We start from the raw sequence: 18,322 nt of genomic DNA on the forward strand, positions 1-18,322 counted from the left end.
TATTGTTAGATATGTGTACTCTTTTTCCTTTTCTAGAATTTTTTTCCCACTGGGTTTTATTTAGTTAAGGTTTTAACGAGACACATTATCTGTTGAATAGACATTCAAGGGGGAGTGTTATAAAATAGAATTTTATTTATGGTGAATGTCTATATTTAGAGAGATTCTAGGGTTTATTACTTGGTGGCTAAGTCACCCTCTCCCTATAAATAGAGGGGTCCTATTCCATTGTAAATCATCCCAAATCAATAAAAATTTTCTCTCTCTACTTTTCTCTGCACTACTCTTCTTCTTCTTTTATTATTTTATAACAGGCAATAAATATTTCATATATTTTTAGTAATCTCCTGAAAGATAAACAGAAAACTAAAAAAAATATTTGGAATACATTATAAAATAATAAAAAGCAAATCTATCTTTCATAAAGTGTGAAGGCAGAATAACCAGCCAATAAAAAATTAAACTGAAAATGTAGGGATCTAAATGAAAAAAGAAAACAAGGACCCAAATCAACTACTCCATAAAAAAATAAAAAATAAAAAATAAAAATAGCAGAAACCATAACTGAAAAATTAGGGTTTTGGAAATTGGAACAATTAGCATGGCCCTTGCGCAAGGATGACATGCACAAATCAAAAAATAGTACAAATTTAAAAAAAAAAAAAAAAAGAATTAGGGTTTTGGAACATACTTTATTACTATCTGTAAAACCAAATCCTTTTTGACCAGTTGACTCTGTTAAATAAAATACCCATAATTCCACACTTTCTGAGTGAAGAAAATGTCGACATCAAGACCGGAGCTCCTAGCGCCGCCGGAAATATTCTACAACGACGATGAAGCTCGCAAGTACACTTCATCTTCTCGAATAATCGACATTCAGGTTTGTGCTTTCTTATACTGAAACAAAACAAGACATTCCGTTCATAATTTTGGATACTTAGCTGACTTTTGTTTGTAAATTATGCAAAGTCGCAACTTACAGAGAGAGCATTGGAGCTTCTTGCTTTGCCAGATGATGGGGTCCCAAGATTACTTCTTGATATTGGTATGCACTTGTTTTACAGTGTAGTTGTATTAGTGAATTTGATGAGCTAAGTTTTAGCTATGGATTTTTTCGGGGTGAATAAAGAGAAAGGGATTTGTTTTATTGCATTACACTAATAAAAACTAGTAGTGTTTAGTGAATTGTAATGGAAGCATCGTAAAAGCCTCGAGTACATTTTAAGATACTTGAAGAAAAAAACGGGCTAATAATAAACCAAATGAACTATGCAACAGCAACAACAAACCCAGTATAATTCCACAAGTGGGGTCTGGGGAGGGTAGTGAGTACGCAAACCTTACCCCTACGCGAATGTAGAGAGGTTGTTTTCAATACACCCTCGGCACAAGGAAAGATGAAAATAAAGCAGTAGGAACAAGATAATAAGAAAACGAGGCGAAATGAACAACATGTAGTGACGGAAGTCTAACAATAACCAAATGAACTATTTGGAGAGTAATTAATTGATACCCTCCGAAATCTATGATTGTTCCAAATAAGGAGGAACGAGCGATTGGCCTTCTTAGATTGTTGAAAGACGCACAGTAGATAAAAATGGTTAATTGCTCATTCATACTGGAGAAATGAGGAAGGGTTTAATATTATCTTTTTGCTGATCAGTAAGAAACTGTTTTGCAGTATATTTGGTCTGAGTTAAGCAATTTCATGGAAGGTTGGCTCCTTCAATGTGACCTTTCAGAATTGTTGTCCTCGTGGCTTCTAACAGATGTCTTTTTGAAACAATGATTGTTCTTTATCTTTTCAATTGTGGAGATTTAGTGTTTTCCATTTATTCCACCTTATTCGTTAAACAACCAGGCAATAATTTCTTGTTTTCTATTCTGAAGGTTGTGGATCAGGTCTAAGTGGCGAAACAATCACTGAGCATGGACACCAATGGCTTGGCTTGGATATATCACAGTCAATGCTTGGTGCGTAAATGTCTTGTCATCTAAGTGCTAAGTTTTCTCGTTTAACAATTGTTAGATAATGGTTTTCATGTTCCAGACGTTGCACTGGAGCGTGAGGTTGACGGTGATCTAGTACTTGGTGACATGGGTCAGGTAGGTACCTAAAATCTCAGTCTACATGATTTCTTCATATTTCTCCCAACTGCAGGTATTAAGACCAGATACACCTTGTTGCTTGTGGATATGTATGCCTTTATACCCATAGTACTTATTGTTGCAGTCATACGGAAATCTCAAAATGCAATTGAAGGATGTCGTGACAGTAACGATGAAGCAGAGTTATCAACCTATCTAAAACATATTAGAACATAGTAATTTGTAGCATACAGTAACCTGTTACTACATTAGCTGTTGTTTCCTGAATACAATATGGAATGTGTCCTGATGCATCTCTCTTTTCTGTTTTAAAGGCCATGCTAGTGGTGAATCTTAGTTTACCAGCTTACGTTTGTGATGCTACTCCTGAAACTAGAATAGGAGATTTCATACTTGCATAGAAATTTGCTGGCAGGTCATCACTACTGTATATTATGTGATGTTTTACACAAAAACCAGTCGGAGAAATTTTGCTTGTATTGTTTGGCCATAAGTCTAATCATCCCAACAAAAAAAGTAACTTGTAGCTTCCTGCCTGTAATTGGGATATTTTAGTCAAAAGCATTTTGAACATGTTTTTAGTCATTAACTGTGTACAATTTTCTTGCTTGACTTTTTGCAATTTTTCTTATAAGTCATGGTTGAGGGTAAAATGAAAAGATATAAAAGGTGGTTGCATCTCTTGGTTATTTTTCGTGTATATTGACATTGCTTTGGATTTTTATGAAAGCATTTCTCTGAAAATTAAATATCTTTGAAACTACTTTCTTTCGACACAATACACTTGTTGATGAAGATGTTACTAATCAAAGATTGGCTAGTTCAAATTTTCATCTCCTATATACTTGCAACCTGTTGTTCATCTGATTGAAATAACCTAAATAATAGGTTGCATCTATTTTAGGGTTTAGGGCTTCGACCTGGAGTTCTAGATGGTGCCATCAGTATTTCAGCTGTCCAGGTATATTCTCGTCTCTAGTTTACTGATTTGTTCTTCCCTGATAATGCTGAGAGTAGCTACTCCTACTCCTTATGAAAAATGATGGTAGCTACTTTAAACTGCCCTTCACATTTGGTCTAGGGGAGCTTGATAATGTATAATTATATACAAAATGGTGTTTTTTCTTTTTCCATAATTAACTCGTATATCCATTTGAAAAGATTTGGTCTGTGTATAATTTTCAAGAATTATCAAAGCAATAACTATTGTAATCTCACCATCAACTTTCAAAAGTTCTCCTGGTTGTGACTTGCATCAGATGTTGCTAATTATCTGTATATATGCAAGATAAATAATAAGTATCACTAGCTCTTTTCCTTTCCATTTTCTTTTAATGGAAATCACCCCCCCAACTCCCTACCTGAATGCCGAATACTGGCCATTTCTCACTTTGCTCTGGTGACTTGAATGCCAAACCTTATGGTTGGAGGGGTCAGTTCTTTCTAAGAAGTAGGATGTTCGTCGACCTAATTTAATGCTAGTTATCAGGTTAATGTCCTCTTAGAGCTCTTAATGGGGAGAAAATCTAAGGATGATTATGAGAATGTTGCACATCAATATTAGACCTAGTATAACAAGATTAAAAGGAAAAAAGATACTACTTATTTTATCATACAAACACATGCGTGTGCGTGTGTAAAACCTGTGAGTTAGGCTTCTCTTTCTATTTCAAGTTAACAATGGTGTTTAGGTCAGTTTGCACGCACTTAGTCATTCATTTTAAGCAAAAGGCATTTTCAATTTATTGTAGTCCTTTTGACATATACAAATCAAGAGGGCAAGGCGTCTAAGGGGAAATGGGAGCAGTAAGCGGGCTTCTTTCAGTTGACTATATAGGTTAGGTTGGAGTGATTTTTTCTTTAACATCTCAACTCTTGGTCCTCTTGACATCTCTATGATACTTGCTATGCTTGGTTCTTGCTTACTACTAATGTTCTTTATTTGCTCGAGCAGTGGCTGTGCAATGCTGACAAGTCTTCTCATGAACCTCGGTTAAGGTTGAAGTAAGTGTGAGTTCATTCTATTTTAGATTGATTGTTGGTGGATATTGATCTGCCCAAGATCCAATTATTATGTCAGCAGTATTGAACAAGCAGTGTGAAACCTACACACATTTAGTTAGGTTGTTCAGTTGGAATTTTCACACCCTTGTAAACAGTGTAGATAATTTTTTAGATTTTGTTAGTTCCCTGGTATTAGCATAGTTAGTGTATTTGGATAACCTTTTGCTGTTTACAGTTTTTTGCCATGATAGCTCCCTATTCCTTCTCCTTCTGTAATTCTGCATCTTCTTGACGCTTTACTAATGCAATTTGATTATTTCATCAAAAATTTCTGTAGGGCATTCTTTGGTTCCTTGTATAGATGTTTGGGAAGGGGCGCAAGAGCAGTACTTCAAGTCTATCCTGAAAATATCGCTCAGCGGGAGTTGATACTGGGTTTTGCCATGCGGGCTGGTTTTTCTGGAGGCATAGTTGTTGACTACCCCCACAGGTAGAGAAGAAGCTTATAAACATCCTCTGTTCATTTTTGCTAGTTTTATGCTGAGATGGAAGGTTTACACAACTGAAAGAATAAAAGGTGAAACAGTTAGGAGATCAACATTGGTTTTCCTGTCTGGAAGCTCATCCCCTGAACTGAAATTGCAAGGCATGTATTCCCCAGGAAGCTTTATATGGCTTTGCTAATTGTGTCTACATAAAGCTTAATTCTAGTGGTAGACTTCATGTTATCGCTCTTAACACATCAACCGTAGTTCCAGAATGGGATAGGTGAATCTCTGTACAAGCAGGATCAATCAAATTTAAATAAATACTTAAAACAACTACCTCTTTGTGACTGTCAGGTGTCCCTCCCCTCAACCTCCAAAAGCTCAGTGAATTCGATCAGTCAAAGACATAATTAAGCATAGTGTCCATACTCTAACTTTAAGCTTAAGGAAAAGATAGGAATTATTGTGCGAGCAACACCGAGAGGCTGCCCCCCCCCCCCCCCCCCCCGAAGTTATGCGTACATGCTCATGCGTCCTCCCAATCTCTACTCTTCTTTCTCATACCACAATAGTTGGAGTATATCTAGGATTGAAGATTAAATGTGTACACACAATAATGAAGTGACTGAACTAGAATTAGCTAAAAATGAGGGAAGGAAAAGGCAAAACATGTATGTGAGATATACCCTAAAATCTGATGCAAATAGATGAATTTTCAAGGTATGAAGATTCAACTCTTCGATATTTGGCGTACTGACTTGATGCTGGATGCTCTCTCTTGTCACAGTACTAAAAGGAGGAAAGAGTACTTAGTGCTCACTTGTGGCCCGCCATCTCTCAGCTCCATCACTCCCAACGGAAAGGGTGAAGATGGAGAGAGTTGCTCTGATGAAGATAGTAGCGGGGATGAAGAAAACCAGACAGTAAGTTTTTCCCCCCTTTCCTCTTAAACCCCTCGTTTTTCCTGTTTTCTTTTCCCCCTCTTATTCTGTCAGTCTTTGGTTATCTAATTATCTTTTCACCCTACCATGCAGGTTTTCGTATCTGATAGGCACAGACCTAGAAAAAAGCAAAAAGTGAACAAGAGGGGCAAAGGAAGAGATTGGGTTCTGAAGAAGAAAGAACAGATGAGGAGAAAGGGAAATACAGTGCCTGCAGATACCAAATACACAGCACGTAAAAGAAAGGATCGTTTTTGATTCATCATTCATATGAACTTCATCATTCATATGAACTTCATCTATTCATATGAATTTGAGTTCATTTTTCTGCAAGAGCACATACTTTAAGAGCAATTTTGGATTAAGAGATGAACTAATTAAGATCCTGATGTAATGTTCTCAGAGCTCAAGTTTACATCAAGTTGGTGCATGTGTATTTTTGAGGTATTTCAATCATAGCAGAATGTATTGACTCTCATTTTGGATTTAACGACTGGTTGATTACATATTCCTCGTGCAATAGAATAGTTCTTGTTTCCCAATTTGAGTGCGGGATATATTGGTTGTTTCTTTTACCCTATTGTAAAACTTATCATTAAGGTTGGGTTTTGTATTTCTAAATGATATTGTTTGGATGAATGAAGAACAAAGAACTATGAATCAGTGAAGAGAAGAATTGACTCTTAAATTTTCTGTTTTAATTAGTTATTATTCGTAACATTAGAAATATTTTATTCTTTTGTCTTTCTTTAACGACTGCTTAGTATAATTTGACATGCTTTTGTAATGAACCATGTTTGATTAACTTTCAGAAACCACTATGTTTTAGTGGTTATTAGCTAGTTGTAGCTACCATTTACTATATTACTTCCTATAGCTATGTTTTCAGGTTTTTTAGAGTGTATTCGATGTATTTAAGCTACTGTATTCAAAACTCGGCATGAAACACGGGATTACAGCTAGATTATTATTGTATTCGACTGTATTCACGATATGTATTTGTGTCACGACCCGGATTTCCTACCCTCGGGAGTCGTGATGGCGCCTACTCGTAGAAGCTAGGCAAGCCAAATTTTTAATTACTTTCCGTTTACAACATAATCCCTTTTAACAATTCATGGCAACAATATAAAAACAATGAAATTAAATATTAGCGGAAGTCTTAATTATAGAAACTGAATCAACATGCGGAATAGTCAATATAATTCTCTACCCAAGACTGGTGTCACAATACTCACGAACTGCTAAGAAATACTAAACACAAACGTATGAAAGAAAACATAAGCTGTTTGTCTCGAATACAATGAGACAACAGGCTAAAAAGAGAGAATAAGGGAGACGCCGGGCTTGCGGACGCATGCAAGGCTACCTCGGGTCTCACCGGACTGAAGGCCTGCTCCCGTACTAATACTGTTGCTGCTGCTCGAAACCTGGACCTGTGCAAATAGCACAGAGTGTAGCATCAGCACAACCGACCCCATGTGCTGGTAAGTGTCTGGCCTAACCCCGGCGAGGTAGTGACGAGGCTAGGACCAGACTCCAGATGAACCTGTGCAGATATATATATACAAGTACAACGGAAAAATAGCAAGAAAGTAACAATTTAAGCTGGGGAAGGGAGCATGCTTCAGGGTAACATATAGAATCAAAATATGAGGAATAATGGTACGTACATCTACAGTTTAACTTCTAACAATAATGAAAGGTAAAACAACTTTCATATTCAACTCATCTTGTTGCAGGCGTGCAACCCGATCCCATTTCTCATTATTTCGTGGTAGGCGTACCACCCGCTCCCATTTCAACATCACTCGTGGTAGGCGTACCACCCGCTCCCATTTCAGTATCACTTGTGGTAGGCGTACCACCTTCCCATTTCAACATCACTTGTGGTAGGCGTACCACCCGATCCCATTTCAATATCACTTGTGGTAGGCGTACCACCCGCTCCCTTTACTTTCAACACAATACACAATACAATCCCGACAAGGGAACAATCAAATTAATACTCTTCCTGGCAAGGGAACAATCAAATTAATACTCTTTCCCGACAAGGGAACTATAACAACAAGTCAAATATTCCGACAAGGGAGAGTCAGCTATAACCAATCCTATTCAACTTCTTCCTGGCACAACTAATACCAATATTTAATCACAACGTTCATAGGATCAAACAAGGGTACACAATTATCAATTAAGACTCACGGTCATGCTTGACACCGACGCATCGATACTCGTCACCATGCCCATACGTCGTACTCAACACAAACAAGTAGCAATTATGACTCAACTCCTAATTCCTCAAGCTAGGGTTAAACCAAACACTTACCTCGATGCTTTGAACTCAGCTCAAGCCTCAACTATAGCTTTACCCCGTGATTCCACCTCCAATTCGCTTGAATCTAGCCACAAATTACTTAATTACTTTAATAAACACTAACTGAATCAATTTGAATGCATAAAAATGAATTTCCCAAAATTTTCAAAATCGCCCCCGGGCCCACGTGGTCAAAACCCGAAGTTCGAACCAAAACCCGGTTACCCATTCCCCCACGAACTCAAATATGTAATTTGTTTTGAAATCGGACCTCAAATTGAGGTCCAAATCCCCAATTTTTAGAAAACCTAGGTTCTACCCAAAACCCCCAATCTCACCCATGAAAATCATTGATTTTAAGTGGAAAACATGTTAAATGATGTTAATGATTGAAAGAAATGAGTAGAAATCAACTTACAATTGATTTGGAGAAGAAAGATTTCTTGAAAAATCGCCTATGGATGTTTGAGTTTGAGAAAATGTGAAAAATGAAGCTCAAAATCGGTTAAGTATAAAATATGCTAGGCTGCGGATATGGGAAATGCGAAGTTGGGTTCGCAATTGCGAACCCAGCAGGTATGGGAAATGCGAGAAAAATATTTGCATTTGCGAACACTGGCTAGTTTGGGGGTTTTCGCATTTGCGACTATATCTTCGCATTTGCGAAAAGGCCAGGCTCGCATTTGCGAGCCTTTTGGTCGCATTTGCGAACACAGTGAAATGTCCCCCTTCCTCGCAATTGCGATGCCAGGCTCGCATTTGCGAGCTCGCAATTGCGAGGCCTGCTTCGCAATTGCGAAAATTGCAGAACTGAGATGCCAGATTTTCCTAAGTTCAAAAATGCACTCCGACACCTATCCAAAACTCACCCGAGCCCTCGGAGCTCCATACCAAACATGCACACAACCTCAAAAATATCATACGGACTTACTCGCGCGATCAAATCGCCAAAATAACATCATATACATCGGATCAAGCCTCAAAACTCATGATTTCTTCCAAATTTTCATAAAACATCAATTTTCCATTTTAAGTCCGAAACACGTCAAACGACGTCCGTTTTCAACCAAACTTTACAAAAAGCGCTTAAACCATATATAAGACATGTACCGGGCGCCGGAACCAAAATACGAGCCCGATACCATAGTCTTTTAATCAAATTTCATTTTCATTTTCCTTAATCATTTCCAGAAAAAAAAATTCACACCAAAATTCATTTCTCGGGCTTGGGACCTCGGAATTCGATTCCGGGCATACGCCCAAGTCCCATATTTTCCTACGGACCCTCCGGGACCGTCAAATCACGGGTCCGGGTCCGTTGGCCCAAAATGTTGACCGAAGTCAAATTTAATCAATTAAATATCAAAATTTAGCATTTTCCTCACAGAATTCATATTTAAGCTTTCCGGCTACGCGCCCGGACTGCGCACGCAAATTGAGGCAACCCCAAATGAGGTTTTCAAGGCCTCGGAAGTACAGAATGGATAAGAAAACAGGTGATGACCCTTTGGGTCGTCACAATTTGTGAATACAGTAACGTAAATAGCGCAATTAATGGTCTATTCAGCTGTTTTTGAATCAATTAACATAATAGACTCCTATATAACTCAACTAACTCAATTATATCACCATTAACCTGTATTTGACGCGAATATGCTGAAGATTTTTTCCCGGACGATAAATAGAACAAAACAGAGCATCACCGAGTTTCTAATCCTTCCCTTTTCTATTGTATCGTTCGTGGGTGTCTCTGTTTTCAACCAATAAAATTCGAGATTCATCTATAGTGCAAAAACATATTCTGGAGATACATTTGATTACGTATATACATCTGAATACATAAATTATATTAATTAAAAAAATAAATGAATACATTCATGGAATACATCGAGACAGTGAATACAATGAAATACATGGAATACAGCAAGATACATTGAAATACAATGAAAAAAAAAGACAATGAATACAATGAAACACATGGAAATATTTAACATAATCTTCAAGTTGCTCAGGCCCAAACTCCGTCGTCTTTGTTCAAGAACAACCCTAATGTCGTCTCATCGAGAGGGCCACGATTCTGACTCGAAACGCCACTGTTCCTGTTTCGATCAAGAACTCAGCCCCGTTTCGACCTGTATTTGGGACCAGCAGTTCGCCATGAAGTACAAATACCACCAAAAGCAATGAAATCTTCCATCACTTTAACACGCTTTGCAATCGTAGTAATGAGTTCGTGCGACAATTCTGCCCAGTTCGCCATAGCAAAAGTGGATGGAAGAGGAAGGAAGATGTAAGGCGGCTTCTAGGGCAAAAATAGCAACAGGAGGATTGTAATGCTTCTAGAGCTGCAAGGATTACAAGACAAAACAATTCGAGAGGATTTGTTTAGGAGCGAAAATCTATCAACTTTAACACTTACCACAACTTTGGAGCAAAAAAATTTGAAAATTTTGCGAGACGATGGAGATGAATCAGTGGAGAATCGTGGTTGTATTCATGGAGAAAGACTGGAGTTGAGAGAGAGGGTGGAGAAAAAGTTGAAAGAATGAGAGAGAAAAATAATACAAAGCGTATTTTATGGCTTAAGGATAGGAAGTGATAATAAATAAGGTATCAACCTTTGCTATAGAAAGTATTATGGATATTTATATTGAAGTCCCATTATATTTGAATTTAAGCCCGTTAAAAAAAAAGTAAGACTCAATGGTCCCTGTCCACTTCAAATTGTGACTATGAGTCCTTATCTCATTGAAACCCCACCTGTCGAAATATGAGTGGCCTCTTGTCTCTGACCCCCCACCCCACCCCCAAGGAAACAAAAAAAGAAAACACCAAAAAGGAAAAAACGAAACAAAAGACCCCACTTTCTTGCTACATCCTTAAACATAATTCATACATAAACACTGCCATGATTCTTTGAACTTTTGCTGTTTTTTTAATCTTGTCGCTCGTTCTTCATTCTAAAGGCAAGTCTTTTTTAATCTTTTCTTGAACTCATTTTGTACGGTTTTTGAGGGCATCAAAACACAGAAAGCACAAAATGAAAAAGAAGAAGAAAAATAAAGTTAATAATTTCGTAGCCCTATTTTTCTAGGTGATAAAATTTTTTATTTTTTATTTTCTTTGGTCTTGTACCTGAGGTGAATGGTTGATGTTTGAGAAAAAGGACTATTCTTGACTTACAAAATGTATAGCAGTCATTTCCTAAATTCCAGGAACCTTGAATTACTCTTATTTTTTTTATTAAAGTATCAAGCTTTGTGATTTTGGGTTTGCGATTGGATTAAGGTATTTACATGTATATTAGTAATAATCCATGTTTTGTCTATGTTTCTCTTTCTTGGTTGTTTCTATTTTGTGGCTGAGTGTTGTATTTGGTTGCTAATTTGTCCACACAACAAAAAAATTAGTGATTAAGACTAAATTAAATTGGGTTTGTGTTAATTTTTGTGGCCTCTTTGATTTCAGTTTCTGCACCAGTAAGGGAAGTGCCCAACTTGAGTTTCACATGCTCACAGGGTTCTTCTCTCTCTTTTTATTTTTATTTTTATTTTTCTATTGATTTTTATTCTTTTGTCTTAAAGCATTAGTTGCAACATAATGTTCTTGTCATCTTTAATTGCTTGGCTGGTATAATTTTTTACCTCTCTTTTTTACCCTTTTCTCATTGTAATGTTCAATGATTTTTTGGATTTTGAACATTTAATTTTATTATGTGCATTAATTTTTCCTGCAGAGATAATTGCTGAGGTCTTGAGGTCAGGTATTTGTTAATCTTCAGGTTCATGTTTTAAGTTATAAAGAGAAAATTTGTTGTATATACAAAGAGAAAATGTATTGTAAATCGGTTCTGATGTTTGACGTGATCCTTTAAAGTCTAATTATCTGTCCATCCCCTGTCAGCTAATCTTCTGGATACTATTTGACTGGAAATTTAGGTGTCATTCAAATCTCTGGTTTTCCTGATTCAAGCTGGCATAATTTATAGTACTATTATATTAGTGATATTTTCATAACTTTTTTCGTTGTAAATCAGTAAGCTTTCCTCCTATTATTACTTCGGAATGTATTTTTAAAGGCCATAGAATTGAGCATCTATTACAATGTAATTTTTGAGAACTAAATGACCTATAAAAACCATGTGAAATTTATTTACTTAGTCACTTTTGTATCCTGTAAACCTTCTTCTTCTAACTACTCCTGGTAGTTGTTTTTCCTAACACTGAACATAAGCAGCTCTGACGTAAGTTTGCATGATCATATTCATCCAAAAATCAACCTTTACTGCTCGTAATGTATTGGACCACATTGTTCTTAACCTTCTTCTTGCTTTGCTTGGCCATGTTCTTTCTAAATGGAGCTCCATTTATTTAGGAGTTCATTGATTCACTAGGTATATGCGAGTGCAATTGAACCTCCTTAATTCTAGTATGTACCTACTTTGGCAAGCATGGAATTTAGGTAAACAAAGTTTGAAAACATTGTTTTCAAATGTCACATCAGGTTAAAATAACATACAATGGTACTAGTTTATATTTATTTGAATTCTTCTCTTTTAAGAAGGAAAACTTTTAAGCATTTAAATTCTAAGTCAAGTTTTTGGGGTATACGCACAAGATAGTAGGTGTAGCTTTTCTAGAAGAAGTAATAAGTTATGCAAACTTTAGGCAGCCTTGCATCTTGTATTTCATTCTTTGATATATGTTAATATGCATTTCCCTGAAGTTGAAGACTACTGAAGTAGCACATATGGTGATCTCTATGTGATCTCTTTACGTTGCAGAAAAATGCGTTGTATCCTTAGGAGATCAGGTAGCATCATTCAGAAAGATCCAGATATGGATGACAGTACATTGTCCCTGAAATCTCTAGAGGTGCATAAGTTCAGTTCATCTTCTATGGTTGTGTATATTAATTGCTGCAAATCACATGGATATACTAACGCTTTGTCATTCATCTGGAGTAGTTCTGACATTTATTGTGGTACTTTCTTCTAGGACTATGGAGTATCTTCTGTTATTTGGAGATTTTCCAATTGTAGGTAAAGACAGTTTCTTGGTACTATCGATGAGCTACATATATTTTTGTATTTGTGTATTATTGTTGAAGTTCATTTTCTGTAGCTTGTCACTCTATACCAACTACGTTGTTGGGAAGTGGAATTGTATAAATTTTGACGTCATATACCACTTTTATAGCTTTTCTTATAATAATTGAAATATCGAATGAGATACCAACAGTTGGCCCGATATCTTGTCACATGATATTGATTTAAGCTTAACAACGTTCATATGTGAACGTATGAATCATTTTGCAGGTCTACAGATGTTACATTCTTTGTCTTGGCATCCAATGGACTATGGAGAGTTCTTGTTCTTCCACAACAATATCTCTACCGTGAAATCTGTCGGAGATCACTTCAATCAAATGTAAATAGTTTTCAAGCTGGTTCGTTGTTGCCATTAACTTCTTTCTTGTTAGGTAGTGAGAAAATTCAAAGAGTTTTTAATATTGGCTCTCCTCTTGAATCAATCTCGTCTAGAAGCTCTCTACACGATGGAGGTGCTTTCAGAAATCTAAAGAAATGGGACATGTTATCAATCATTCCTTCTGGTCAAAATCCAGTTATCGAATGTGAATTTCCTGGAACTATCTCCCGGGGATCTGATGCCAATAGTGTAGAAGATATGGATGTTCATGACCCTAAGGAAAATAGATCCACAGACAGATTCTCAAGGAAAAAACCTAGAAAGAAGGGGAAGCGGAATAGAAATCTCAATTGCAGTAATGGCCTAAATGAGTTGCAATCTGCAGTTGGATGTTCAATAACTCAAGCTGCGGTACAAAGTATACAACATAGATCGATTAGTTCTTCTGCTAATATGTCTAATTCCTTGATGACTGATGGCATGACCGTGAGCTCATTTGCTCTTGGTTCAAGCAGTGATGAAAGATGTTGTTCGGGTGGATGTAAATCACCCCATAGTATTGTAAGAACAGAAGTTTCCTCTACTGGAGACATGTTAAACAGTGCTGGTGAGAAGAAAAAGCGCTCAAAGCAGCATGTTGGGAATCCTTATGTAACAGAAAAGAAGGATAAGTATATTAGAAGAGTTCCCAAAGACTCAAATGTCTATGCAAGTAGTACTGGAAACCAGAATAGCCATGCGAGAAAAGAAAATTATCATTGTATTTGGAAAAGGGTCCAGAAGAATGATGCTGATGTAAGCAACTGTGACTTGGAAAAATTGAACTTAGGTTACTCACAGTTTGATGATAGGTTGAAAAAAAGTACATTGAAGAAAGAGCTTCCTAATCGTGTTGATTCTATTATATTATCACAATCCGCACATGAAAATCAGGAAAAGCTCAAAGTTCCAAAAAATCCCAGGAGAAATAAGTGTCGAAATCCACTGGAGGAGAATGAAAGTCAATATCGAAAAGGATCTCCAGTTAATGGAGCCTGTTCAAATGTTTGTTTGAAGACTAACATGCAATCAGATGATGTATTTGGTTCAGCTACCCAAATAGCTACGGCAAAAAGATCAATAAATGCTGCAGATTCTCAAACTGGAACAACTAATTTTAGGGCTAGACACAAGAAAAGGAATGTTCAATATGTTTCTCTTAAAGCAATCCCAAATCCCCAAGCTTGTTCCCGTAACGTGGAAGCAACAGAAAATGTCCCAATTATTGTATCTTGCGTGGATGATCAAACGGTAGAACATCAATTTGACTTGTTATCTAGATCAGAGAAGTTCAATGACCTAACAGAGCAGCGGCGGGAGCTTCCTGCTGTGGATGGAGAGGGTGACAAAACGGACAAAGAAGTTTCTCCTTCTTGTCAAAATGTTACACAGGAGCAACTGGCTTCTAAATGTCAAGCTCTTGTTTCTTCCTCGGTGAATGTCAGAGTGATAAATGCAGGTGAAAATTCAGAAAATATAAAAGTGTTACCTGGTGATACTCAGTTTGAGAAGTTGAGAAATCATAACACATGCACTCTAGAGCAGGGCTACGAAAATGCTGCTATGGCGAAGTTCTTCGTTCCTGAAGCTAAAAGCCAACCCTTTCATAGTCTTGAAAATGATTGGAGAAACATTTCTCAGGCAGTGAATGATGCCCATAGTGCAGAGCTAGCCTCTAAAGCCATTGAGATAGGTAAGGGCTATCCTGCTGCCGAGTTTGAGAAACTTCTTCATTCTGCCTCTCCATTTATATGCCCATCTGTTAGTATTCGGACTTGTCAAGCTTGCTTCCTTAGTCGAGCTAATGCACCTCTATGCAGACATGAGATACCCAATATCTCTTTGGAGAACTTGTGGCAGTGGTATGAGAAACATGGGAGCTATGGTTTAGAAGTAAAGGCAGAGGATCACAGAAATGCAAGACAGTATGGGATGGATCATTTTAAGTTTCGTGCATATTTTGTTCCATATTTGTCAGCCATTCAGCTCTTCGAGGACCATAGGACTCGCCCAATCCATAACGATAATAGGACTCTGGGGTCCATGGATGTGGTGGACTGGAAGACGAATAAAATATCTGAGAGTTCACCTAGTGTAGATCTGGGCTCCATATTTTCTGTACTTGTACCTCAACCTCTTGTTGAGGATTCAAGCTCTTTACAAAAGGGTGTTGTTTCTGGCTCGGGGTCGTCTTCAGAGTGCAGTAATGGTGATTTACATCATTTATCTAATGATATTAACTTGTCTGATGATGTGGAGCTTCTCTTTGAATATTTCGAATCTGAGCAGCCTCAAAGGCGGCGACCGTTATTTGAAACGTATGTGATACTTAAGTTGTTTCTACTAGCATTTTAGTTTATCTTTTGTTAAGTGTTTATCTTGGAAAATAAATATAATGACCAACCTATCATGTCCTCTTGCAATGCAACATTAACCCATCACTAGCGAATTTTGTTGGCACATAGTTGCCTCAGTACTGATCATTTATGCTCCATGATGATTACCCTTACTTTGCTTTTGGTGAAGAACTAACTTTTATTTCCATAATCTCTGGTGTTGGATTTTTGGTAAAGCATATTTAATTTGTTGTTATTTCCCATGCTCTCTAAGCAGGGAAACTCTAGTTTGATTGATGTGTCATCTTGAGTTCTGTGTGAGGTTCTGTGCAGCTCGTCGCCAAAAATTTTTTTTTTTTTGTGGGTCAATAGCACTCTGCTGATCTTTCTTCAAATTCTCTATTACAGAATACATGAACTTGTCTCTGGCAATGGACCCTCAAACAGTAGATCATATGGAGATCCATCTCTCCTACATACTGCGAGCTTACATGACCTGCATCCTCATTCTTGGTTGGTAGCGGAAATGCATAGCTAGTATGATTTTATATTGTTCTCAAATATGTGAAGGGCAATGCATATCTACATCCCTGTTTGGAGAAAAATAAATATAGGGAAATAAGTGTGTGAGAAGTTATTTTCTAGTTCCAGAGCAAACTTCTCATAGATCTGATTATGCCGTGTATTTGCAGGTTTTCGGTTGCATGGTACCCCATTTATAGGATACCTGATGGCAATTTGCGTGCTGCTTTCTTGACTTATCATTCGCTTGGCCACTTTATTCACAGAGATCAGACACTAAAATCCTGTAGCGTGGATGACTGTATAGTTTCTCCAATCATAGGCCTCCAAAGCTACAATGCTCAGGTAGAATCATAGTGGCTAATCTCGCAATTTGGAGGTGTCTCTCATAGGACTTCTGAAGTTTATTAGACTACTGTTGAGTAAATAACATGCTTAAAGTTAAAATTATCACGATAAGAATAATTCTTAAAAAGGAATATATCTGTAACAAAATGCTGAATGATGGAGAGATTCTTTGGTGATGTCAACCCATAGAGCATAAAATGACTTTAGGAAGTATGTCCAAGGCATGACTAGAATTAATTGTCATGCTATATTCTCCGTCACAATTCCTGAAGTTCTGTTTAAGAAACATAATATGCTAGTAATCATGGAAAGTTCCTGAGATAGTCATTTGAAAGTCAAATTTTTGCTAGCTTAAATCATATATTAGTCGTCTGAACTTATATGAGCTTCACAAAGCATAAGTGCTCCCATATCCATATAAAAAAGGATTGCAGTGGGTTGACAGTCAAGATAAAAATAATGTAATAATGATTTATTCCAAGAATACTGCATTTAAAAGAGCAGAACAGAGACAGCGAATTCATTTAGCTGACCCCAACTAATTTGAGGTTGAGGTGTAGTTGGTTGTTTGAATGGCTTGGTTAGGCTAAGATTACAAGGTGGTTCAAGCAACGTGAGTTGTACTCATTTACAACTTGGAGAACTGTTTGTGTATTCAACTCTTCCTTAATATAATATTATCCCTTCATGTAAAATACACCATATATGGCCATGACATTACTTCTTGTCTGAATGGCAAAACAAAATAGGGTGAATGCTGGTTTCAGCCAAGGCACTCTGCTGACGACCTGACTGAAGAATTCTTGGATATGGACCTTCATACAGTTCTGAGAGAGCGAATACGAACATTAGAGCAGACAGCGAGTATTATGTCACGAGCTGTGAGAAAGATTGGAAGTGATACGCTCGTGAACAGACATCCTGATTATGAGTTTTTCCTATCCAGGCGACGCTAATTGCTTCTGATCCTTGTATTCTGATTGTAAGTTGTTATGCTCTGTAGATAGCGTAGTATACTTATAGGATCTCCTTTTCGGGGTTGAAAGTAGTGCTTACTGGTTACAGTTAGGAATTTTATCGGTGCTTCTTCTTGTAAGCTCTGGAGTGAGTTGTATATATGTAGTTTTGTCTAGTTGGAATTAAATTATGCAGCATGTTATGAGATGATTTTTGCGGATTAAAAGTCACAGATAGTTCAGTTAATAAGTTGTAACTTTGAGATTCGGTTTCCATATCCGCTGTGTGCGCCGACTTTCAGCATGCTAAGGGTCTATCGGAACCAGCCTCTCTGCCCGTCCAGGGTAAGGCTGCGTACATCTTACCCTCCCCAGACCCCACTTGTCAGAATTGGGTCGTTGATGTAGCTGGTTAAGAACCCGAATAAAATAGGAAGGTTATAGTCAGAAATCAGAAGAGTCTGCTCGCTCTCGTTACATTGACAATGCAATGAATTTAAACAGAGTAGAGCTGAGATACAATGATTATATAACCCACTCTAGTTGTTTGTAGCATAGTTGGTTGATAGTACGTTTGGATGGTAAAAGCATGGACCTATTCATACTGAAAACTTGGGAAACAAGAATAAAGTTAATTTGGATCTTAGTTTACAGATTATATTTGTGAACTCAGGTTGGCTAAGACAACTATTTGGTTACCCCCCCTTTAATCTCCCTTCTTTACGTTAATATTTGATTGGTTAATAAAATTCCCACCTCAGATAAAAACTATTTCTAGCTTTTTTTGTTTTGTTTTTTGAGAACAACTTTTTGTTCAAAAGTATTAGTAC

The 18,322-nt window shown here is 37.1% G+C and overlaps 2 protein-coding genes across 8 annotated transcripts; both read left to right on the forward strand.

Annotated features, from left to right (window-relative positions):
• On the forward strand, nt 630-6,218 carry LOC109223573 (probable 18S rRNA (guanine-N(7))-methyltransferase). Its single transcript, XM_019387938.1, has 9 exons — nt 630-883; nt 973-1,048; nt 1,894-1,977; nt 2,054-2,109; nt 3,017-3,073; nt 4,067-4,116; nt 4,454-4,606; nt 5,392-5,527; nt 5,639-6,218. The coding sequence occupies exons 1-9, from the start codon at nt 782-784 to the stop codon at nt 5,801-5,803; spliced, it is 879 nt and encodes a 292-aa protein (XP_019243483.1). The 5' UTR covers nt 630-781; the 3' UTR covers nt 5,804-6,218.
• On the forward strand, nt 10,613-17,739 carry LOC109223574. Of its 7 annotated transcripts, none has more exons than XM_019387939.1 (8): nt 10,709-10,828; nt 11,599-11,625; nt 12,646-12,736; nt 12,860-12,903; nt 13,180-15,648; nt 16,075-16,179; nt 16,359-16,533; nt 17,286-17,739. In XM_019387939.1, exons 3-8 carry the CDS (start codon nt 12,650-12,652, stop codon nt 17,490-17,492), a joined length of 3,087 nt encoding a protein of 1,028 aa, XP_019243484.1. In that variant the 5' UTR covers nt 10,709-10,828; nt 11,599-11,625; nt 12,646-12,649; the 3' UTR covers nt 17,493-17,739. The 7 variants fall into 7 exon arrangements, with proteins under 7 accessions (XP_019243489.1, XP_019243484.1, XP_019243486.1 ...); XM_019387941.1 differs by lacking the exon at nt 10,709-10,828 and adding an exon at nt 10,842-11,150; XM_019387942.1 differs by lacking the exon at nt 10,709-10,828 and adding an exon at nt 11,404-11,492.

This window comes from Nicotiana attenuata, chromosome 3, assembly GCF_001879085.1.
Source record: "Nicotiana attenuata strain UT chromosome 3, NIATTr2, whole genome shotgun sequence".
NCBI classification, from domain to species: domain Eukaryota; kingdom Viridiplantae; phylum Streptophyta; class Magnoliopsida; order Solanales; family Solanaceae; genus Nicotiana; species Nicotiana attenuata.